At 37.2% G+C, this 24,218-nt stretch overlaps 2 protein-coding genes across 9 annotated transcripts in view; both read right to left on the bottom strand.

Moving 5' to 3' along the window:
* Nucleotides 1-7,618, bottom strand: part of LOC116783696 (potassium channel subfamily K member 16-like) — a 28,825-nt gene extending 21,207 nt beyond the window's left edge. For all 3 annotated transcript variants that reach the window (XR_004355796.1, XM_032681454.1, XM_032681455.1), the window contains exons 1-2: nt 4,240-7,618; nt 177-291 (exon numbers count right to left, since the gene is read on the bottom strand). Coding sequence is in view for 2 of the 3 variants with exons in the window: in XM_032681454.1 (XP_032537345.1) it covers nt 177-291; nt 4,240-4,452 (328 nt within the window). In the remaining variant the exon portion in view is untranslated. The remainder of the gene's footprint in view (nt 1-176; nt 292-4,239) is intronic.
* The window catches only part of KIF6 (kinesin family member 6), a 167,676-nt gene continuing 143,737 nt past the window's right edge, over nt 280-24,218 (bottom strand). For 2 of the 6 annotated variants that reach the window (XM_032681448.1, XM_032681451.1), the window contains 4 exons: nt 23,690-23,778; nt 17,070-17,159; nt 15,039-15,145; nt 8,564-11,969 (listed from right to left, as the gene is read on the bottom strand). In XM_032681448.1, the coding sequence (XP_032537339.1) occupies nt 11,953-11,969; nt 15,039-15,145; nt 17,070-17,159; nt 23,690-23,778 (303 nt within the window). In that variant the 3' untranslated portion in view covers nt 8,564-11,952. Of the gene's footprint in view, nt 4,354-8,563; nt 11,970-15,038; nt 15,146-17,069; nt 17,160-23,689; nt 23,779-24,218 lie in introns of those variants that run through there. The other 4 variants (XR_004355793.1, XM_032681449.1, XR_004355794.1 and 1 more) reach the window with 4 other exon arrangements.

The following is a 24,218-nucleotide window of genomic DNA, read 5'->3' as shown; positions in this document are numbered from 1 at the left end:
GGTGTAAAACACTGGATACGCAAGAATAACAGGCATAACTGGAAACCAACAGAAAGCTGTAAGTCACAGTAGTTGATTGTCTTGCAGGTGTATTCTATCCACCAATTACACATTTCTGGGGGCTTTAAAGGATAGTTGGAGGAAACCCAGGTTTATAAGGAAAGAGAGTACCTCACCTATAGTGGTGATAACAGTTCCTGCAAAAAAGAAGGAGTTGCTGAAGTCCCAGTTGCTGGGATTCGTAGAGTTTCCTTCTGGGTTGACCCCTTTTTCCCATGCTTCCATGAGGACCTGAGGTGGAAGAGGTCAAAGGAGCAAAGATGAGGAAGAATGTCAGAAATAGAGAGAAGTAAATACTGCTTTCCATCTTGAGCAAGCAGAGTGATAAACAGTGTAGATAACAGGGTCGAGTTGGACTAAAATGGACTACTCCTTACATGGCAAAACTTGGAAATAGAGCTGGCTAGGAACTTGAACTCTTGCCCCTGGAGAACTGGTCACTGAAGTAGGATCAGTTCCATAGCTAGATGAAATCTGAGGGGAAAAGAGTGGAGGGATTCCTCAAAGTGATCCAGCTGGGAAAAAAAAAGTAAAGCTGTGCCATAAAAAATAAAGGTAATTCCTCTTCTCTTCTTCCACAGTCTAGTCATCTCATTCCAGTTTTTAACGTAGGCAAGTGTAAATGTGTCTGTGGGGAAGGGCACGAGGAACATGTTCATTTCTGTTTCCTCTGTGTAAGTACTAGTGAGGATGAATTTCTATTTTTGGCTTTGACTTCTCGATAATTTTCAATGAATATTAGGCTTCTCCTAGTCTGAAAGATTAACTAATAAAATATTCTCTGCTATTTCAGATAGCTCTTACCAGATGACTAAAACTACTGTGTGCTAAAAAAATACTGCTCCTGCATCAAATATCCTGTCAACTGCCTTAGTGAAGAATGTGTTCCTTTGCTGTCTCCAAGGATTTCTCTGAAGGAGACTGGTTTCCCTCTGCTCAGTGCCTGGGTTTTAAGAATCTCCTTGTTTGTCACACACCAGGTCACAGCTTTGTAATTTTGCAAAATGCCTAAGGAATTACTCATTCATCTCTTCTAAAGACTTTGTATGATGCAAGACATGAGTAGGATTTAATAGAAACACCAGCTTCAGCTGGTTTCAGGAGTATGAGACCAAAGAAGATCCTCTTTCTTGATTGAAATGTTGACTACTGCCAAAAGGATTGCTTTTCTAATGAACATACACACTATAAGGTATCCAATTTTGTACAGGTTTTGCAATTTTAAATGATCTGTACTGGTGGACTTGAGTACTGTAAGTTTAGTGGCTAATCTTATTTCTGCAATAAAAAATCCTACAGCATTGGTCAAGTTTATCAGAGGGCTGCTGGGCATCATCACATGTGAGCTCATGACTGAAGTGTCAGCAGAGCTTCTTTTCAATACAGTAAACAACTTTATCCATTAAAAACCTGTCCTTAGAATGGGAAGAATTCAACATGTCAAATTTTCTAGAGCTGACTATTTCATTTTCTGCTTAGAAGGAACACAGAGAAGTTACTAAGGTGTGAATACTTTGAAATGTCTAAAATAATCACAGGTTTAATTTATTTCTGTAAGAAACACTTGACAGTTCTATGCATTTCAATGCACAAGAGTTCACAGGAGTTACATTCACATCATGAGAGTCAACATGGAAGAGTAAGGCAATTTTGAATGTTGAACCCTTAAGACACAGTCTGACAAGGTCACATTTCTTGGTATTATTGTTACTTTTAAGTACAACCCCATGAAATAAATGCCATCCTGGTGCCCAGGAGAATTGTTCCTAAAAAACCAGGTTCCTATGGGACAGTTAAAATGGCTCCTAGCTCCTTTCATCTACAGCTCAGGTAAGGGTTATGGCTGGGGTGTGATCAGAGCAGCTGTTGAATGGTTGGCGAGCATTAGCTGTTGCCTTTGGGAACAAAAGTAGCCAGTAAGTAAAAGCAATGTGCTCTAATTTACAGTAGGAGTGTGAAACCTATATAAAGCTACAGTAGTATGTGGAGAGAATAAAAACCTCCTGCTGTTTCTCCTCCTGTCCCCCTGCCGATGCACGTTGCAGCCACCTGTGGTCATAGACAAGGATTTGGTCCTTTCAGTTTACCTTTAGATCAATTCCTTTGAGGCTGAAAAAGTATAGACATAATCAAAATCGGGACTCATAATCAAAATTGGGACTCATAAAGGGTACTTCCTTACTCAATGCATCTCAGTTATGTTGTCAGAATGCATAATTTTCTGAGCGATGTTTACCAGAGATGCATTAGATCACAGAATTTGGATTTGCACTCTCCTAAAGTTCCAGGCTGCTTATTTCAGGAGCTGCAGCTCAGGGCCACCTCTCAGCTAGGCAGTTTTAGCCATGCAGAGCCAATGCAGCTTATTGACATGGAATTGCAAGAATTTGTTTCCTGCACAATCGAGTCAAAAGTTAATGAATTATAACTGGTAATTCTATTATTGGTGATCATAAATATGCAGAAAGAAACCAGGGTTGACTCTCACATTTCAGGATTTATGTTTAAAGAACGGGCATTACGATAAGACATGTTAGCTGAGCAGACTAAGTCTAGGTGCCGTGTCTCACTGCAGTCTGACTACTGTGACTTTTCAGATTGGAACTTCTGACATGAAGAACAGGCCTTCTTAACCATACAGTTAAAACATGCAGAGACACAACTGCTTCCCTGCATTAGTTTTAAAGTTAGAGATTTAATATGGGAAGAGTAGTATTTCCTAATATTAGTAAGAGTTAGACAAATTTCTTAACAAGTCTTATAAATAACAGGTGAGTCAGAGAGGACTTGCACTTCTGTGAACCTTGAGGACTATCAAGTCTAAGTACTTTGAAGCTTGGTGCATTGTAGGTGATTTGGTGCCCTCAGCCGGCTTTATCTGGAACAGCTTACAAGTGAAATTTTATTTAATTCTGCAGAGACATAACAAAATGTGATTCTCTGAGTGGCACAGCAGTGCTAAGAAAGCTCCACTGGAGCCAGAGTGAGAAGAATCTGGACACATACGAACCTTCCCTAAGGTTTCTAGGGTAGCAGAGATTTAACTAAACCTTTCAATCCCATAAGGTATCCCAGTTAGATTTAGAATGAGAATCAGGGGTTTTGCCTCTACAATCACTATCAGACAGATAAGGAAAGGACAGGTAATATCACCAAATGCTATAGCTGAAAAAAATAGACATGTTTCTAGGCATGTAAGTTCTTTAAAACTAGTAATTTTCTGGCCAATGTCCAATGTCCCACAAGAAATATATCACAGTATGAGTAATCAGAACATTGGCTTTGTAGACAGAGGTTCAGGCACCTTTGCTACCCTTTCTAATCTGAAATTCACTGTTTGCTTAAATCCATTTACAAAATCTAGGCTTTTTGTTTATCAAAACCTTAGTGGAAGTCCTCCAACTTGGGCAGTGCAAACTCACAGCATGTTTAGAGTTTTTATCAGGTTTAGTGACATGGTAGAAAGAGTTCAAACTATTTAGGCACCCAGCTCTGCATCTGGGTAGATTCTGAGCACAAAGAAAGTGGTAGTTCAAGTATTTCTGTCCAGTTCTTGCAATACTAGTATGAGAAATACCAAGAAAGGTATCTCCTTGCAGTTTTGAGGAATAGATTAAAATGTAATTGAAGATGTCATTAACTGACAACCTATATTGAATAAGAGCTCTTTATCTCTTCTTACAAGAGGGATAACACAGTTAGTGATGGTTAGCTTTATCTTTTCTTTAGAGGCCTATGAGTGCAGGGCCACCTTCAAAGACGGTAGACAATTCCTAGTACAAAAGGGCAGAAATGCACAGGTTTGGACTGGAGAACCTTGGAAGGGCAACCTGCTTATTTAGGTTTGATTCTTGATTTTGTCCCAAAGCATAATTCCCTGTAATAATTAATGAGAGAGCCACAAACCATGAAGTTGAAATTACTGCAATGTAACACAAAAATGCATCAGGCAGATTTACATATTTTGGGAGTTCGTGACTGGGAGAAGAAAGTAGTTCAATAGATCGAGATAAAGAGGTATATGAATGGGCTTGAGAAACCTCTGCCTCTAATTTAAACAGTTAGACCTTTAATATCATGGACAGCTGATCAGTTTATAACATGCTTGACCACAATAGTATAATTTTTTCTAACAAAAATAATGCTTGAGCCAAAATAATGGGAACCTGTTCCTCTTACCTGTACAAACTTCTCCAGGGCTTGTCTGTCCAAGCATGTGTAGTTCTGCAGGAAATTAAGCTTCTCCAGCTGGAACTGGTCCCGAAAGTGGGTCTCTGCCTGCTTCTCAAGCAGCTGGAACACCATAGCACCCAAGAGGAGGTAAAAGAGATACCCCAGTACCAGTAGCGGAGTCCAGCTGATCGGCCGGTTGTGTATGGCGAGGAGGGGCATGCTGCTGCTCTGCTGTTGCCAGTCCCTGCTCAGTACTTAACAGGTTACTGTCCCAAGATGTGTGCTACCCAGAACATCCAGAAATCACACACCCATGTTCCCAGCTACTGCCCTGGAGAATTTTTTAATAGAACATACAGGTATCAGGGCTATACGAAATGCCACAGAGAAATTTTATCCCTCCACATCTGTTCTCTATCCAGATCAAAAGGTGAGCATTTATGGCTTAATAAGAATGTGAATGATAGTGTTTTTCTTCTATTAAAACAACTTTTATCCAAAAATCTTAACCAAATGAATGAAGCCCTCTGAGGATGGTATTGGTTTCCAGGCTGAGAAGCTGAATCAAAACTCTGGTTATATGACTTACCCTGGGTCACATGAATATAGAGTCAAGGATAGACTCTTAAAGTCTTGACAAGTAAAGCCTTACACTAAACACTAGACTTCTGTACAAGAAAACGTTATAAACTCTAATTACAGCAGACTCTCCAGAACAAAGAAGAGTATAGAGCTGAATAAATGGAAAAGTCAATAGCTGCCGTCTGTACCATAAAAACATTGCTGGCACCAGTAAAAGCAGCATGATGGAGCTTAAAAACATCCTGAATTCAGCCTGGTCACACGACAGAACCTTTCTTTCTTTTCTAACCCTAATAAAATCAATCTCACTGCCTGGTGTGCTGCTCCTGAACTATTTGTCAGATGACTCCACCCTTTAGTCCATAGAGTTAGAGAATGCACCACTCATGCCTACTGCTTTCTCTCTCCATATTGCCTTTTTAATCCAAGTGCATAAGGGGAAAGGAGGGCTTAAGGTTAATCATTGGCCAAAAAAGTATCAGAGGTTCACCCATGGGAGCCTTAATGATTATCATGCACTGGAAATGAGCTGGGCTTGCATATTTTTCTGTAGGAAGAGCTTTATGGCAAGTGTCATCTATGCCACACTGCTTCTAAAAGAAAACACACACACACACACAGAAAGAAGGCCAGGTAGCTAGGGATGCAATTTTATTATTAAACTCCCTTCCTGTTAAAATGTTCTGGCTACAGATATCCCTCCTTTGCTTAGCATTCAGATTGTTTTCACCTACCTTTGAAAAAGAGTTAGTGCTCACAGAAAAAGACCGAAAAAATTATTTCATTTATATCTTATTTGGGAAAATTCCTGTACTTGCCATTTGTACTGTGCTTGTAGCCTAGAGCCAGGCATCATCCAGAAGAGGAGACTGACTGGCAGCAGAAGGCTACTTAGCACTGTGAAAAGTGAAAACTATTGTGGACAGCTCCAAGGAGACCATCTTGGACTTTTGTCACCACTCTGTCAGTGTGACTGAGGGACAGAAAGACTTCAGTAGAGAAGTGCAATGTGCAAGGACTGAGCCTTGGTGCTCTGGCATTTCTTTTCAGCTGAAAAAGTGAAACATTTGGGAGGCAGAAGTTACAGTGGCATAGAAATTACTGAGCATGGCATTGAAATTACTGAGCACTTCAACATTATGAAGCAATCTGATCTGAAGCAACTGAGATGCCCAACTGACAGAAGGCCTTCTCTTGGTCTGTGCTAAGGGTGACAATTACTTAGTGTCTAACAAGAACATCTCTGTTGTGTCTGATTTCCATAACTAAAAGGTACAGCTTGTTGTTCCATACCTTATGCCACAGTAAGGGTTGACAAGCCTGGGATGTTGCACAACTGCTTGTTATAGTAGCAGGGCTGTCTGGTGACAGATCCAGGTGTTTCTCATGTTGTTTATAGGACCTATGTCTACCAGGCCAAGAGAATGACAGTCTACTGGTTTTCTGGAATGGGTGCAAACCCATCTGCATAGCTGGGCTGAGACAGATTTTCTCAGCTGAAGTACATTTCACAATTAAGGGTATGAAACTAATAAGATATAAACGAAAAAACAGAGCACTGAATCTCTTTTATATCCCCTTCCATTCTGTTCAGTTCAGTTCAACAAAGCATTCCAGCTGCCAAACTTGGCAGTCTAAATTATGCCTTAAGAAAAAATGTCCACTCAGGCTTACTTTTGGGATCTTAATTTTCTGAGGGTGTTGCGAATTGGGTCACTAAAATTCTAAAGGTGTTTTTACTTCTATACTGTAGTTATTCCTACTGGTTTGTTTTTTCCCTCCTTTAGTATAAGGTTGCAATATAGGAATCAAACAAAGCCAGATTGTGTGCAGCAGCCAAGAAGTTATGTCTTGCCTCAGGAAAAAAAGAAACTCAAATATATACATTTGGAAGTAAACTGAAGACTTACGATTTTTGTTTGAGTTTTGAATATAGAAGAGGGAGTTCAGCATGGCTTACCACATCAGAAATTAAATTTGGTTTCGAGGTAAAAAGGCATAATATACAAACTGCTGAAATAACAATACTAGCAGATCCCTTTTGATGACAGGATGACAAAGCACATTGTCTAATCTAACTTCTCTGTTCCTCTTCTAATGCTCTTCTGATTAAAAAATAAATAAAACACGAGTTCACAAACAGAAATAAAAAGTCCTGAATGCAAAAACTTCTTAAGAGTATCTGAACTTGGAAGTTGACTGTTCCTCAGAAGTCCTGCTTTTCCTGCCAATATTGAACATAGGAGTGCATCTGGTCTCAAAGCTCAGGAATGAATTCTCACGACATATATTTTGAACCCAGGGCTGAACACAACCTCCTTGATTATTCCTTCGCTTATCATATTTTTCTTCCTCAATGTGACTGACCCAACAGGATCCAGCTTTTCTCACAAAAAATCTGAGCCATTCTGGAAAGGACATCCTGGTTTACAATCAACATAATAGTAATTTTTTCATGTATTACTTCCATGTATTACTTGTAATATTTTCATGTATTACTTGGAGCAAATCAAAGGATTCAGGGTTCTCCAACTGCTTCACCTATTGTTACTACAGTTCCTAACAGACTTAAACATGGATAGATACAAAATAAAGGATGGGCCAAAAATAACTGACATGGTTTGCTCAATTTCTGCACTGGCTTTCAAAAGCCAGAAAAAATACCATTGTGATCAGTAGGAGTATAATTTACATTGACATAAATAAGCTGTTCCTAAAATAAGTAATAAAATGGTTGAAAGGTACCTTGGCTGATCCTGTCATTCATAAATTTCTGATGAAGAATGATTTTTCTGGACTAGTTTTTCTGTAAAGATCCAGGGATCCATTCTTCCACTTGCTATGCATTTCAGCTTGAACAGTTTGTACAATGGAAAGACTTAATTGTTTTTAATTTGCTTTGCTCCTTGAATGACTTTTAGACTCTGCACCTCAGAGAAGAATTAAGGAAATTATTTTAGCACCATGTTAAGTATAAATAACAGAACCATTGCATTTCTTCAGGCATGACACTGCCATCTGGCAATTTTCTACTTCTGATCTTGTTCTTACTCCAAATTTAAACCAATCATGATTGATGTGATTTATGTTCACATAGGTGAAAACATGAAGCATTTTCGGATAAAAAGTATAAAGAATTTTAAGATTTCAACAGTATTTTTCTCAGACAGATTCCATGGGAAGAAGAAATAATTTCCTTGAATTCTGTGGTTATTGTACTGGAAGTAGATCTTGTTTTGTGTTCTTCATCTATATAAATACCTTTGAGTACCTGTTGGCCCACAACAGTGGGCACTGTTGGCAGCACTGCAGCTGCCCTAAAAAATGAACAGAGAATAATCTTCAGGCAATCTCAGGTGCAGCCCCTGAGATTTCCCTCAAGGAAAAGAGAAAGAAATCTTTACTTTTATTGTAGTGGTGTCAAATCAAGGCATGAATAGCAGCCACTTAAAAATATCCACTTTACATTGCTTGTCTTATAGGTGAGATTTCAAACCAAACATTGCAGGAAGTGAAACAGAAAAAAAAATATTAGAAAAAGATCATTTAACATTGACTTAAGCAACAATAAAAATCTGAAATAATCTAAAACCAGAAGTTTAATTGTTGTGGTTATTAAAAATGGACTTTGAAAAGACAAATAAATTCTATATGGAGCTACCAAATATGCTCTATGTAACAGGACATTCCCAGATGTTCATCTTCTTGGCATTCATATTCATCACCTGCATATTTGGTAGAGGCAATATTTACAAGATCTTAACATTTTATTACGTTGAAGTGTTCTCAGTTTATACTATTGACATAAAATAATTGCATCCTGTGATTGATTAAACCAGGTAAGTGTATATTACATTATATGCTCACACTGTTACACATGTGAACCTCATTATTCCATTTCAAAGCCTCTTTCTTAAAAAGTGCAGGAGTGACAGAGGGAGATTGAATTAGGCATGTCCATCTTCCAAGCAAGAGAAACTCAAGGTTATGTAATTTTCTTTTTGAAGCTCTCTGGAAAGCTGCAGTGGCCAGGAAGTGGTAAAATGCCCAAGCCAAGAGCTTGTTAGCTTAAGGGTTTCACTAATGCCATTCCAGACTGTGTATAGAGCCCTGGCAGACTCAGCATAAATGAGACCAGAGCCTTTGACCTTTATTGTAAGTCTGGGTCACACTCTGACCCTTCCAGAAGCTACACTGCTGTAGGAGACCAGAGGATGTGTATCTTTTTCTGAAATAAACCATGTAGAAGATTGGAAATGTGTTGAAATACAAGATGATCCACAATGTCTGGTATCAATTAATCCCAGAAATATCTATATGATATCTAGTACTCTCCAGCTACTTCCTCCAGAAATCTCCACAAAAAAAAAAAAAAAAAAAAGATTTATTCTGATTGCAGATAATAAAAAAATGGTATTTACCATATGAACATTGAACCAAATGCAACTAGATATCACGGCGAATTGACAGGAATGAGATATGTATGAGAATTTCCATGCTTAGCAATACTGTTTTACATGTGTCTTAGAGAGGAGTCAATACCAGTATAAATGTGGGCTTCTGATTGTTTCTTCAATGTGGTAAATACTTGGGTTATTTCAAATTAAACTTGAAATTATATGAAGAGAGATTATTAGAACAAGAAACTTCGTTCACCTGTGGCCAATTAAACTTTTTGAAGCAATAAATGCTTTCATGAAGCCAAGTAGACTTAGGGAAGTGCCCCACACTTGTGAGAAAGACATTAAGAAGCTGGAACCAGGTTTTTGACAGTGTGGCTTGTGAGAGGAAGAGAGATAATGGGCAAAAAAGAAAAGTTCAGGCTGGACATAAGGGAAAACGTTTTCATGATGAGGACAGTCAAACATTGAAATGGACTGCTTAGAAAGATTATGCAGTCTCCATCCTTGGAGGTTTTCAAGACTAAATTGAACAAAACCCTCAGCATCTTGGTTTGGTCTCATAGCTGATGCTGTTTTGAGGAAGAGAGATTAAAGACCTGCTGAGGTCCTTTCCAACCTGACATTTCCTATAAACCCAAGAGGCAACTTTTGAAAAGTGGAGGCAGTTTCTTTGAAAAGAGAATGCTTTATGTCTGAAGACTGTTGTTTACTGAATGAGCAATCTTTTCTTTCCATATAATATTATGAAATTTTTCAAAGAAGTAAGAAAGCTTTGTATTTGTATATATGGTTTTATGTATTTATATGATTTTCTACTACTGGCTGCACTTTTGTCCAAGTTCTTAAGTGTTTGGTATAATCTTACTCTCAGACTATTTTGCCAATCAGGGACTACTTTGTTGACAATGATTGAATTTCGCACCAAATTTACAACAGTGTAAAAACCAGCTAGAGAATTTTGAAACAGAAGAGCAAGGAATTTTTTCTCTCTGTGAGTGAGATGTGAGGCAAACTGAGAACAGAACACTGAATCATCAAGTAATAGCACAGATACCAGGGTTGCACTGGTATCCTCTTAACAAGTTACTTAAAGCTATTGGAAATGCTTCAATGTCAAAAGGAAGGAGTTTTTGTACCAGTGATTTTCTTTTGGCCATCTTCATATAAATTCACCACAATGGGAATTCTACTGGAAACCAAAAAAGACAGCTGCTTCACCCAGCAACAGTTTGGAACCTCTGGGACTTCTCCAGCTAGCAGGGTCAGTGGCCCTGCTCTCATCAGAAGCTGCATAAACAATAACTCAGTGTGTATTTAGTGCAGTGTTTATATATTACAGAGTGAGAAGAAGAAAGACAGACAAAAATTCTGGAAGAGGGACATTTTAATGTAATCTCCAACAAAGCAGCCATTTTTCCACCTCTGACCAAATCCTGGAACTCTCTCTTTTCCAAAGCAAGAACAGATCTGACTTTTATCTCACCTTGTACATACTAAATCCTGCATAAAGATTACCAATTTCTGTGGTAGCTGTGCTGACTTTTACAGAAAATTAAAAGGCAAAAAAAGGTATAACTTTAATTTTTTAAAATTGATTGCATATTAGTTGTTAATTAGATAAATGTATATCTTCTGTAGGTTTGAACATAGCAATTCACCACGTACCTCTGTATAATTAGGAATTTGACACAGAATTAAGTATCAATAACTTAAAGAAATATACATACTTAAGAATATGTGACTTCTGTCAATACATTCTTTTATTTTTATATAAACCCAAATCCTTCCAAATGCATGACTATAAGATTATCACTAGCATGAAAAATTATATTTTCAGTCTGGTAGCAAGTATATCTCAGAGAAATAGACTGTATTTTGCATTGCATTTTTTGATTTTGGTCTGACGTGTAAAATAAGTTGTTACATACGTAGATATTATCCAGTAAAGTAGTACTGAGCCAATAGTGAACTTACATTTTATATAAGATATAACTGCATTTAAACTTTCACATCTCATTTGTGTTTTAGAAGTATTTGCTCAGTTCTATTTTAAACCTCTTAAGTGTAATTGTTTCTTCGGAAACCTGTATATTCTGGGAGGGTATATATTTTGCACAACACTTAATCCATTCAAATAAAAAGAAAACAGTTGGGAAAATTACTTTCTAAAATACATTTTTTTATATTACAAGACAATCTCAGTATTCTAATAATCTGATATGAAAACTTCTATTCCTCGGAGGAAAAAAAAAGCCTCAAATGAAGTTCTATAGAATTTTATAACCCAGATAACTACTATTATTGAATAGATATCTCTTAATGGCAAATAGGTGTAATTAATAAAGCCTTATGCAAATTGATGCAAACAAAACTATCAGTAGTAATAAATTTCCCAGATTAAAGATGTAGAATTGCATTAACACATTAGATAATTTTAACATTTAGAAAACATACAATGAATTCTCATAAACAAACATATTTGGTGAACTCCTGATTAGTTGTTTCAGTTTTGCATAATCTTAATGCAAGATGAAGACAGTGAGTGCAAATACTCAAAAATCTATTGCCAGAGAAATGGATTTTGCTGTCAAAGATGAATCATTTATATACCTTTAACAATTAAACCTGTACATCTACAGTACTTACTTGTACCTGTTTCTAAACAGAACAGGAAGGGAAAGAATAAAGGTCTTTCACTTTTTCTAAAAGGAAATGGTGGACTGTGACAAGAATTTCATTTGTTCTCCAAACCTGAAAGGAGATAAATAATACATTAGACTATATTTCAGGTTGCATTGTCAGTTTTAAAACAAATTTCAGAAACACAAAAGAGAAGAAAGAAGAAAAAATCTTTTAATTTAAAACTTTAAGACATAAAATCATTAATGTACTCTTCTGTGTTTTCATTTCTCTACCTCAAGACTGAATAAGGCAACAAAAGCATGTTTGAAGAGTAGCCCTTTGTAAAAAGCTTTCCAATGTAGTTATTACAATCCTTTAACAATCCCAGCAAGGCCCTGTGAATGTACCTGCTTTAATTCCGCTCTGTTTAGAAAGCAAACAGTAACGACCTACAATCCCTGAGGTAATCTTTACTGAGACCTCTCATTCCCACTCCTGCACTACTGTCACTAAGGATATTGAGCATTCCCATGCTTTCTGTTTATGGAACTTATTTTCCACTCTGTTGGCTTCTGCACACATTTATCCTTCCTCCCCCCCGCCACCCAGCTAATGTAAAGTAAGGCCCTCAATTTGCTTCTAAAATACTGATATAGAAGTTTGAAAGGGTCAGGATCAATAAAGGAAAGAGTAGTAATGATGTTGACACTTTTTAGGCCTAGCAGTCTTTAGTTTGGCTGACCCTATGCTTCCTCATGTTGTTTCCTGCAGGGCACTATGTGTGTTAACAGTCATGCAGAGAGTGAATGCATTTGCATGCAAATGCAGAAATGATTATTGAACATCCCAGTTGAAGAGAGTTTGGGAAGGAGGCGACAGAGCACTGGACTGGGACTCAGCACATTTAGTTTCTATGTGAAAGTGTCTGACTCAGCTTAATGGGTTCGGGCAAACAATTTCTCTTTGGTTTATTTTGTATATGTTTGAAACTTCTTGAGGAAAAGCTATGTGGGAGACTGGTAAAACATAATTTTTTCCCCACGAAGTTATAAGTGAGAGTATATTCATTCTTCTTCCTTTCTACGTAACTGTACATCTGATAGTTTTTCTTTTTGAGTGCAGGAATGGGAACATCATAGTCCCCATCCCTGCCCCCCAAAAGAAAACCCTCCAGTTCTGATCTGCTTTGGATGCAAGTGTTGCTGGAAACTCTATATAGCCATTGATGCACAAACACTACAGCAGTTATTGTGTCTCCTTTTAGTCTAGAAACAAATCAAGTAAGAGGGAAATGATGTGCTCACAGGAAAAGGGAACACATAACACGCACAACACTAGCACAGATGCACGAATAGTGGTGCTGCTGAGCCCATTTTCTTCTCCGAATTAGAAAGGCTACCACTGCACCTAATAAATGTCCTCAGGTTTCACTGTGGTGCTGAATCTCAAAGTACTTCTTTAGTAGTAGTAAACTGTAGATTTTACCCTCCTTCATCTTGCTAAATTAGAATTTACAAAAATTTTTTGCTCAATAGTTCCTGCTATTGGTTCAATCCCTCAAATCTGGAAGGCTTTCCCGTTCCACACAAGCAGTCAAGGAAGTAAAGCATTCTTTTATATGCTAGGTTGACTCCAAATCATTCTCAGAACTTGCTGCTGAGCTGTCTCTTTACTATGACACATCGGGTCCCTACACAATTTGTTATACTGACAAGGCCTCTTTAATTTTTGTTCTGTTGCCTATGCTTAGCAATTGGTGGAGTCATCCAGCCCTGCACTGCCAGGATGATCAAATGCTACTCCATTCCTTTTCGTCTACTTAGGGCAGCTCATCTTGTCTAACTGAACTTCAGAACAATTTTTTGTCCTTTGTTCTGAAAGAATACCTTTTATGACTTGGGGTCTAAATAGTTGTCTATGTTGATAATGTCTAGTCCCTTCTGAAACTGATGGATGATGCTGGGTAATAGCCTATGGCTGAAAAAAATCAGGATGGAAAAAGCATTTGAGAGAGACATTTCTGACATGGTATGATTTAGGAGATAATCACAGATGTGCTCTTGTCACAGTTAGATTTGGACCTTCTAAAGGCCTGAAATGTTTGTTGTAAGACACTTATCTCTAACCTTCTTCTGGTGAGCTGCCTATAAAATCAATTTAATTTCATTTGCAGAAGAAACCTGACAACAGCTTTTCTAAATAAAGACAAAAGGGATCCCAAAGCATAAGTGTGTTAAGTGTTTGCTTTGGATGAGTGTAGAGAGACTGTTTTTTCAGCCACTGTATGTTTACCTGACAGTTTTCTGATAAGCAGTGTGATACCAAAGCCCCACTTTGTGACAGTGCTAACACCATCTGCCAGGTGCTGATAGTTTGTTGAATAATGCTGTCATCAGTACTAAAGTGCTGATGGAAAGTTATTGCTTCAGTAACCACTACAGCTTTCATCTTCTGTCTAATTGGTTGCTGCCACTAGAAACTATTACTCAGAGAAAAAAAAAAGAAAACCACAGGTCATTCTTCTTTATCATGATGAATTACTTTTAGGCTGCCTTGCAGTGCCACCATTGTTTATTTATTGCTTTCTGCTTCCTGCCAATTTTACTTATCTACACTCTAGAGTGAACTTTATTACATACCTGTGATTGCTCTCAGTACCTGGTTTGATACAGTTTCATTAGATTTTGATATAGTGAAATATTTGTTAAGGAGATACTCTGATGGACACAGTGGGCCAGTCTGCCTCCTGAGGTAGGGTGCAGTGAAGTCATTTGAGTAATCTTTATTTGGAGACAGTTGTTACAACTAAATTTGTATCAGATGAAAAACAGGCCAGATAGTTTAAAGAAAAATTTGGAAGTATTTTAATCACCAAGAAACCTCATTCAAATGCATTTACTTAAGGGTAAAATAATATACTTTGCAGGCTGCACAGCCATGCACGCCCCAGAAAGTTCACTCATGGTGACTGAGTAAAACAGAGAGCATTCACAGTTTTGCACTGCAGCACTGAGTTACTAAAATAAATACATGTGAAGAACCTCAAGTGTTTAGAATGGCTGAGAACATAATGTAATGTAACTGAAGCCAGAATCAGTTCTCACTTGCATCAGTATAATGTGGACTAAAGCTATTTTGGCTTTAAAATGCTGTACCAGAGATTTTGGTTTGGCTTCCTAATTTTTTGGCAGGATTTACCTTTCCTTTGCAGGATCCTCTGTCTTGCTTTCATGAAAGCTAGGATGTCAGCATCAGCCTGGCTGTCTCCAGTCAAGGGAATAGATGTACTTGAACTTTGTGGGGTCCTGAAATAAGAAGTATACTTGTGGACTCAAGTGAATAAGGTTAATTTTTCTATCTCCTCTTTTTTTCACCATGGAGGACTTTGTTCTTCCATACATTGTTGGAGAAGGCACATTTCAGAGGAGAAGTGAGTCTCGACTTAATGGTCTTACATAGGTTCCGAAGATTAGCCAATATTAGTCAATATTAACCAATTAGCTAAGGTTAGCATGTGGTAAAACTACATGCTTATCAGCTATAGAGCCTCTCACAAAGGGTTAAAAATATTTTACTGCTGAGTCAAAGACTCAGCAAGTGGAAAAGCCTAATGTAGTGAGTTTACGAAGGAAATGATGGATGTGACTATGCTGTGTGTTTGTTTGCTTCAGGCTGCTATAAATTTGAACAGATCAATAGTATTTTTGCCTACTATGAAGGAATTAAATTTTCATCCATACACAGAAGTAAACAATCACATGACGTTCATGACATTTCCTGACAGATGCAACTTCTTTCTGCTGCTGAGTCTCCCAGTCCCAGCTGAACACTTGTATATATGCACTCAAATCATTGACTCTCGGTGGTATAAGATGATATAATACAATAAAGCTGTTCTAATAAGCTAAGAAAGCTAAGAATTTGGGCCTGTGTCTTTAATACAGTGTTTAATCTTCAAACAAATACATTGACAGAAATACAGTGACAAAAATTTCAAATACAGAAGGACAAGTGGAACCGAAGGGAGAAACCTTTTTTTTGCATATCCTACATTTGCAATTATAGTTATTTCCTCTGTTCCTTACTGACTATTCCAGTAGGAGGAAATTGTGACTAACATAAACAGCAGTCTGACATCCTTATCTTTGTTCAACTAATGAAGTTCTCACTTGCTGAATCAGTGAACCAAAATGGAAAAAAAAAGTAGAAATTACCCCCCCTATTTTTATGAAATTTACAAGGTGATTGCAGAACACCAGAAAAGAACTATTCTCTTATTAATTTTAATTTGATTAGCATTGGTATAAAAAATAAAAAAACCACAATATATTTGAGAAGGTATCGTCTAAACTCCATTTTAGCTTCTCTTTTTCTTCTGCTTTTCCTGAACTCAAATGCAATTTAAAACATTTAAACAGGTTTTAGGGGACGAAATTTTCCAGTTTTTCCCTGTTCTGGATTGTTTTGGAAAATGAAAGAAAAAAACCCTTGTGTTTTGTTCTTACTAATGCAGTATGAAAAATAGTAACTGTATTTTCCTAAGGGCCTTAATACCCAGAACTGTTGAGCACAATAAGAGTGTAACTTCAGTAAGTATAGTGACTCAGCACAGTGTTTCAGTGTGAGAAAAGAATATGGAAATGAACACAGTAGAAAAAAATAGAGGCTCAAAAACCCAATAGTTTGTTACCCTGCTAAGTTAATTTTCACGAAACAGTACCTCTTTTGAGAAAACATGACATGTAACCTTTTCCAAGCCTGACACACCTGAGCTACTGTTGTCATTTTATTTTAATAGAATAATTTGTAGGAGGACAAAATTTTAAGGACAAAATTACAAGTATGAAAAGAATCTCTGCCTAGTTCCTGCATTCTGCAATTCTGCAATATGTAAATACTCTGATCTCTCTTCTTTTCAAATATTTTATTTACTCTGAAAGAGTCCCTTTCTCTGGGGAATGATACTCATGAGGATTCATTAGCTTATAGGGAAAAAAGCCTCAGGCCAAACAAGAAACCACATCTTCAATACTGATAATGCAGCTGATTGGTGTAAAGCTATGCGACAGCCTTGTTGTTGTTTTGGAAGTTGGAGGAAAATCTGCAAGTTCTATTACATTTTTATTTTTTGAGGAGACTGTTGTTAAATAGTCTGATGGAGAATTATCTAGGCATTGTACTACTTAGCACTTTTCTTTTTCGTCTGAATAGCCCAGGTACACTTCTTACCTTGCTTTTAAAGTCGGATTACTAAAAGTGATGGAATTGTTTTTCCCGGCTGGATCTTCATTAGGGCTGACTCTTGTGATCTCTGAAAAACTGGAATGGGAAATGAAGAAATGAAGGAAAATGAAGGAAATTAAAGAAACGAAAAAAGAATTTAATCCTTGTGTAGCATATATGGATACATACACTAAGTAACTACAAAGAAGATGTTTTTCAAGATTTTTATAAAGCACTTGTTTACTGGAAGAAGATTTTCAGTTTAATTCATATGATGATTAGATCTGTGTAGCTATGTGGCTAAGAAAGAATGACAAATAAGCTCATAAAGATTATACTTTTAGTTTTTGCCTTCTAAGCTGGGCTTGTAAAGCACTTTGATGTATCTGATGTAGAGTTAGGAATGGTATATTTAGTTCCCAAACTGACTATTAGCCAAGTGAGGCCTTAGCTCATTTTCCATTCTTTCTTTAGTCAGGCAAAATTATTACGAAAATCAGTGGGAGACTGGATAAAGACTCAGCGAGGACTTTGGGATGTGACTTGTTGATGATAGCCAAATATATTGCAAACAACTGCTGTGCATTCCTGCCCCTGCAGATACCATTATCAAGGAAGCTCACTGCTAGGGAGGCATTTTCTGCCACTGGATATCTAGGGACTCTCTTCTTTCCCCAGGGGTTGCATATGCTGTCGGATCCAGAGTGGAAACACTAAATTACTCAGTTTAAGGATTTTTCCAGTAGATGGCAGGATTGGCAAGTTCTTGCTTTTCTAACTCTGCAGTAGTTCGTTTTTGGCTGATGAATTGATATTTCTGGCAGAGAACTTGAAAAAGGAAAGAAATTTATTACTAAAATTTTACTGTATTACACTGTGCCAGGTTCAGTTTTGCAGAAGATATTGTGCCCAGGAGTATAAGTCATTTTCAGATGAACAGTTTTAGTTTTGCTGTATGTTCCTCTTTAACTCCTCAAGTCCCATGCCATTCACACCTGCGTAATTCAACTAAAGCATTATAGTATTTGAAGTTAATAATTTTCTTTACTTTATTACACCTACATATTACAAGAGCTAGAAAGGATGTGTGATGTTATTACCTACTATGTGATTTAACAATATCTGGGAATTTCACGTCATCATTCTGCCTTAGGATTTCCTGAACATTTTTTCCATTGATTTGGCAGTTCTTAAAAAAGAAATGATTTAGGCTTTTAAATTCAGTTTTCTAAAAGCACTCTGTGTTAGTACCTTGAGATACCTAGGTATCCAAGTCATATAATCGTGGTTTAATAAATCACTATACATCAACTAAACCATAGCAACCATCCACGACTCTATTCTTAACCTATAACAAATGTAAGGTAATGTGACTTAATGTGATTCTTTTTCATTGCTTTCTTTTAACTGGAATAAGCTTATTTGCTTTTTATTTGTCATGCATAGAATGTATAATTTTACAAATACTGTGAGTCAGCTGAAGTATTTTATTTTTAAACTGCAGTAGTTTATAGTTGGAGCTATTTTTTTCCATTGAATTTAAATGAAACTTATTATTCGAAATTGTTAAATCCCTATTTTAAAGGGGATTTAGATTCAGAACAATTAAAAAACCCTAGACACTACAGGTGTGGCAAAGTTTTATCTCTAGGGATCTCACTTTCAACTGGATTCCTGGATCCAGGGACAATATGCCAAAATTTGCCTTAGGGTGCTTTTGGAGAATTGGGTACCCAAGAAAAATGATATTAAAAAAAACCATTTACACCAAAACAGATGATACCAGAATCAGGGAATTAACATTACTGTGCTTAGAGAGGGACCTTAACCTTCTATCCTCTGCCTCTGGGGTTGCAGCCAGACATTTTTGATGTGGGATGCAAACTCTTAAGAAAATGTATAAGGTATTTTATAACTGTTTTTTAAAATGACTCAAAGTGCTGCTTCCACATGAGGTTAATAATTAGTGGACTAATCTAACAGATTTCAGCTGGCAGATTAAGCATTCATGGACTGATCAGCTCCATCAAGCACACAGGGTAGAGAAACTGGAGAGATGATACATCTCACAGTATGAATGCTTAATCTGCCAGCTGAAAAATAGTGGAAAATCACATAGATTAAAATAGAAAGTGAAAAATTCGAAGGTGTGCAACCTCTGTAATGTTAAAAAACCCTCAGTTGCAGTTCTCTGGTCATCTGAGCGTTGGACATGAGGGGAACAGATGTTCTGTGTAAAGACAGGAAAGATTCAAGCTGCTTAAAAGCTGAGCATTTTAGTAGTTGGTTACAAAATCAAATTTGGCCTAGCTTGCAAATTCATAGACACATTGTTCAAGTTGTCACCACAGAATGTGAAAACCTTTGAAATGTGATTAATTGATGATGTTATTCCCAGATTATATTTTATCATCATGAAAATAGAGGAAAATTGGCAGGAATAAAAAATAATTAGACAGAAAATGCTGCAAAACATGTAAACATTGCCCTTGTTTCACACAGCATTAATACAAGAAGGAAATTTTGCAATCCAGGACAATAATTTTTAGAAAATATGATGCTCAAAGTCATCAGAGAACACGAAGAGTTATCTGAAAATATCTCCAGGGGAATCTAAAGTGCTAGGAAGGTTTTGAAGAAGAAATAGGACAGCCAAGGAGTCTGAGATTTAACATACTTGGGTCTGGCTGGAATACGACAAATGAGATTCAGTAAAAGGGAATGAGTAAGGTTAAGAAAGATCTGACTGAGATTGGAATGCATTCCTTCTGAGAGAAGAAAAAAATCCACAACTTTTTAAGATTTGAATAACTATTTGCTTGATTTGAGGGGAATACAAGAACAGTTTAACACTACTGAAATTAAATGTTCAGTAAGAGAAGTAACGTGAATAGACAAGAACCTGACAAATTCCTTAATGAAAGGCATTGTGGGAGAAGACTATATGAGGAAAAACAAAATGCTGTGCTTGAATGCTGAAGTGAAGCACACATGGAGTGCTGAGCCCAACATGCATTTTCAGTCTTTTTGCAGACTTGACAGGAACCCATTAAGAGACATAAACATATATACAGTATGAGTTGCAGTTACCACCACAAGCTTTCAAACCTTACTGACTGAGGCAGAAATACTCACAGTTCAACTCTTTTATTAACACACACTCATTTCAACACTTAACAATTCAGTAATTTTTTTTCAATTGTAAAAAGAGAGATGTTTGGCCATGAATCAAATGCCTTTTATATGTGTGCATCCTTCTTAAGCCTCAAAAGGATTACCAGCTTCCTTTGTCTGTTATTTTAGTTATAAATTAATTTAGTATAAAATATGATCTGAGCTCTCCCAAGGCTTAATTTTCTCTGATAACAAGACTAAGGTGTGTTAAAAAGTAATAATCCACACAAATTGTGTGCTACATGGTGATCAAAAGATTTTGTTCAAACACATATAAAAATCTCAAAAAAGTTTATAGACTATACCTGTATCCTTTGTAGGCTGAGATAGATAATTTGTTATTTCTAATCCTGAGGACTGTATTCATATTCAGGAGTTTGTCTGAATGGTTTTACTGCACACTTACTCTGTCAACGGCAGTCTTAGATTTCTACATGTAGCCCACTAAGTTTTAGATCTTACATCTATTGAGTACGCTTGTTAACTGAATTCCATCTTGGAAATAGGTTTTATTTACACCACATTACTTCAAATACAATTTATGTCAGCTTTTTCTTTTGTGACGGGTTATTCTGCTGGATGAAGATAACAATATAATTTCAAAGAGAGATTGTTCATTTCTAGGTGAGTTAGGAACGTAGAGCCATTTGTGTCTCAGGACTACATAACTAAGAGGAGCAACTGTAGCTGGGCTCATTCTATACCATCACAGGAACTGGTATGTTAAGTTCCTGTGTCAACTGGGGTCAAGAAAATTCTTGGGAAATAAATTTTCTCTATTTTATTCTCTTAAAGCCTGTTACATTGAAAACTTTTACTCTAAAACGTTATTACATCAGGTAGGGGAAAAAGTAAATTTTCATGCACAGTGGGATGTTAAGCCTCCAGCTCCTGTCTCACAAAAAAGCAGAAATAATGTTTCTATTTCCATATACATCACACTGGAAATGTTTGAACAGCCTAACATAAAATAAGATCAACTTTAAAACTGTAGGAAAGAAAGAACAGTTGACTTCTAAAGATTATTGCAAGAATATTGATAGAGATGGGAAATTAAAACTATATTCATTCTGACTCCATCTACGATTTAAGTTCCAGAAGATGAATATTCTGTGACTGCGATATGTATGCAAGGATCATACAGTCAGTCTCAGCCAACATGCCCATTACTTAGACACAGAGAAACTGTTCACTGTAAAGAACATCTGCTTTTTTTGCAAGAAATTATGTGGGGCAGTAAGCTTGGCAGCTGAAAGCAATAAGACACCATTCTATTCAAAATGCCAGACAGACTTCGTTGAGACCTCTCCTCCAGTAATAAACATTAACAATAAAGGCATTTGATAGAAAAGCTTAAATAAAAATTATACAGAAATCAGTTACAAAATTTTGCTTCTGAGCTAGGGTAGGGGATGGAAGATTCACCACTGCTGGAGACCAGTCTCCCATTGCACTGGAAAGTGCCTGGGCATTACCATATGTTCTTTTTAATTCTAACTCAGACTGCAAAAGCTATCACTGTCCCGAGCAATGCATCAAGACACCGACTGAAAATTGTTGTTTCCTAGGTCAGGGGGGGCAGAGAGGTTGTGCAAGAGGTGCTTAGTTCAACGCAGTACAAAGTTAAAGAGAGTGACAGTCATGGATTGCTTGAGCTAATTTGGCTGACTTTCAGAGAATCATAGAATCAGCTGGGTTGGAAAGGACCTCCAAGATCACCAAGTCCAACCCCTGATCCAACACTGCTGTGGTTACCAGACCATGGCACTAAGTGCCACATCCAGTCTCATCTTAAAAACCTCCAGGGATGGTGAATGCACCACCTCCCTGGGCAGCCCATTCTAATGTCTGATTATTCTCTCTGTAAAAAATTTCTTCCTAATATCTAATCTAACCCTTCCCTGGCACAAGCTTAAGACCATGCCCTCTTGTCCTACTGCTGGTTGCCTGGGAGAAGAGACCGATGCCCACCTGGCTACAGCCTCCTGTCAGAGAGTTGTAGAGAGTGATGATGTCTCCCCTGAGCCTCCTCTTCTCCAGGCTAAACAATCGCAGCTCCCTCAGCCTCTCCTCACAGGACTTGTGCTCGAGTCCCTTCACCAGCCTTGTTGCTCTTCTCTGGACCTGCTCCAGCACCTCAATATCCTTCCTGAACTGAGGGGCCCAGAACTGGACACAGTACTCAAGGTTTGACCTCACCAGCACTGAGTACAGGGGAAGAATCACTTCCCTGGTCCTGCTGGCCACACTGTTCCCGATACTTTGTGCTGACAGACCAAAAATACTCTCACATTTTGTTCCATCAGCTTTTCTGTGGGACAAATAACCTTCAGCCTAACACCAGAAATGAACAGCTCAAATTAGGCCTAAAACCTGACAGCCATTTGCCAAGTGAATAGTGTTTAAGTCTCGAGAGAACACAGAATAAGAACTGAAGCAAAGTAGAGGAGACTAGAGTTGGTTTTCATCAGTTTAAGACATCTGAAAATGCCTTCTTAGACAACTTTAAAGGACTATGTGTATCATTTTCTGTACTGATATCTGTAGCATTTGCTACATATACAGATAAGTTTAAAATACAACTTAGAATATATTTTACAGTTTTAAGAAAATTTAGTATTCATTATTTAATGGTAGGAGAATATATTGTGTTTGCTGCAAAAGAGAAAATGTAGGTCGAATCACAGAGTGCTCTGGGTTGGAAGGGACCCAGAAGGATCATTGAGTCCAATTCTTAAAGCCAATCATCAGAGAAATGGCAACTGTATTAGGACAAGCAGGGAGAGAGAGGGAGAAAAAAAGAGCAAGAGAAAGGTGGGCAGGAGAGAGGAAATTTATTATCCATGAATATGGAAACTGCACAGTCAGGTATGTGGTTTCTGGCACTCTACTTTTCTTGATGGTTATGGAAGATTTATTACTGCAAATTTAAATTAGACATTTTGAAATCAGAAGTGACTGATGATGAAACTAACAAGATGATTACATTTTTCTACTGTAGAGGATGCACCAGCATTCTATAATATCAAATGTAATATCATTGTGTAATAATACGCTGCATAAATGTAACACCATAACATTTTTCAACAGCTAATCTATCTAGGCTATATATTAAATAATTTTTTAATCATCTTTGATTGGTAGCCCCCTGAATACATTCCAAAGGAGATATAGTCTCCTCATACAGCAGAGTTGATTGATAACAAGCTTGCCTTTCTTATCTGTCATGGGGTCCCTACTGACAGGTTTCCAGGGTCCCAAGACAAGTCAAAAGAACTGAGGTACAGTAAGTTACCTTCAAGATGACTGCAAAATGACTGAATGATAAAAATTCATTTTCTACATACTCATTTCTGTTGTAACTGTAAATACGGTGTTTTAGTGTGATATTTGCGAAACCATTCTGGTGAACTGCACTTCCATTAAAAGGAGGAGAAAAATAACCAATTTACCTGTTAGTTGATAGATGCTGCAAGGATTTGATAAACTGGGGATAAACAGTCACGGTATTTGCTGATGTAACCATCTCTGGCTTTTCCTGCTGGTTTTAGATCAAAAAACCAAGTTAGGTAGGAGAGCATTTTTTTAGAGTTCTTAATATTGGCCTATAGGTTTCAGCAATAACAAGGTAGGTAATGACTTATTCAGAAAACACAGAGTTTGAATTGTACAGTATTTTCTCCACTTGCACAAACACTTCTGAATAAAGAGAAAAGTATTTAGAATTGGTTCAAGTATTTTTAAGCTCAAGTTACAGTTTTTTAATATGTAACAGCATGTGTTTACTGGTTTCAGTTTCATAGGGAGCTCAGATGTATAGATAGGTCAAGATCCAAGAAATCAATCCCAATTACTTTTTCCAGTTTTCTAGTCTTCTGCTGATGAATCATGAGAGGTTGCATCTTGGAGCTCTCTTGTTAAGGAATACCGAAAAATGTGCTCCAGTGGATTCAAGAATATTACTTGCGTGCTTTGAAAAGC

Source organism: Chiroxiphia lanceolata, chromosome 3 (genome assembly GCF_009829145.1).
Source record: "Chiroxiphia lanceolata isolate bChiLan1 chromosome 3, bChiLan1.pri, whole genome shotgun sequence".
Classification (NCBI taxonomy): Eukaryota; Metazoa; Chordata; class Aves; order Passeriformes; family Pipridae; genus Chiroxiphia; species Chiroxiphia lanceolata.
This window is presented reverse-complemented; position numbering and strand designations above follow the sequence as displayed.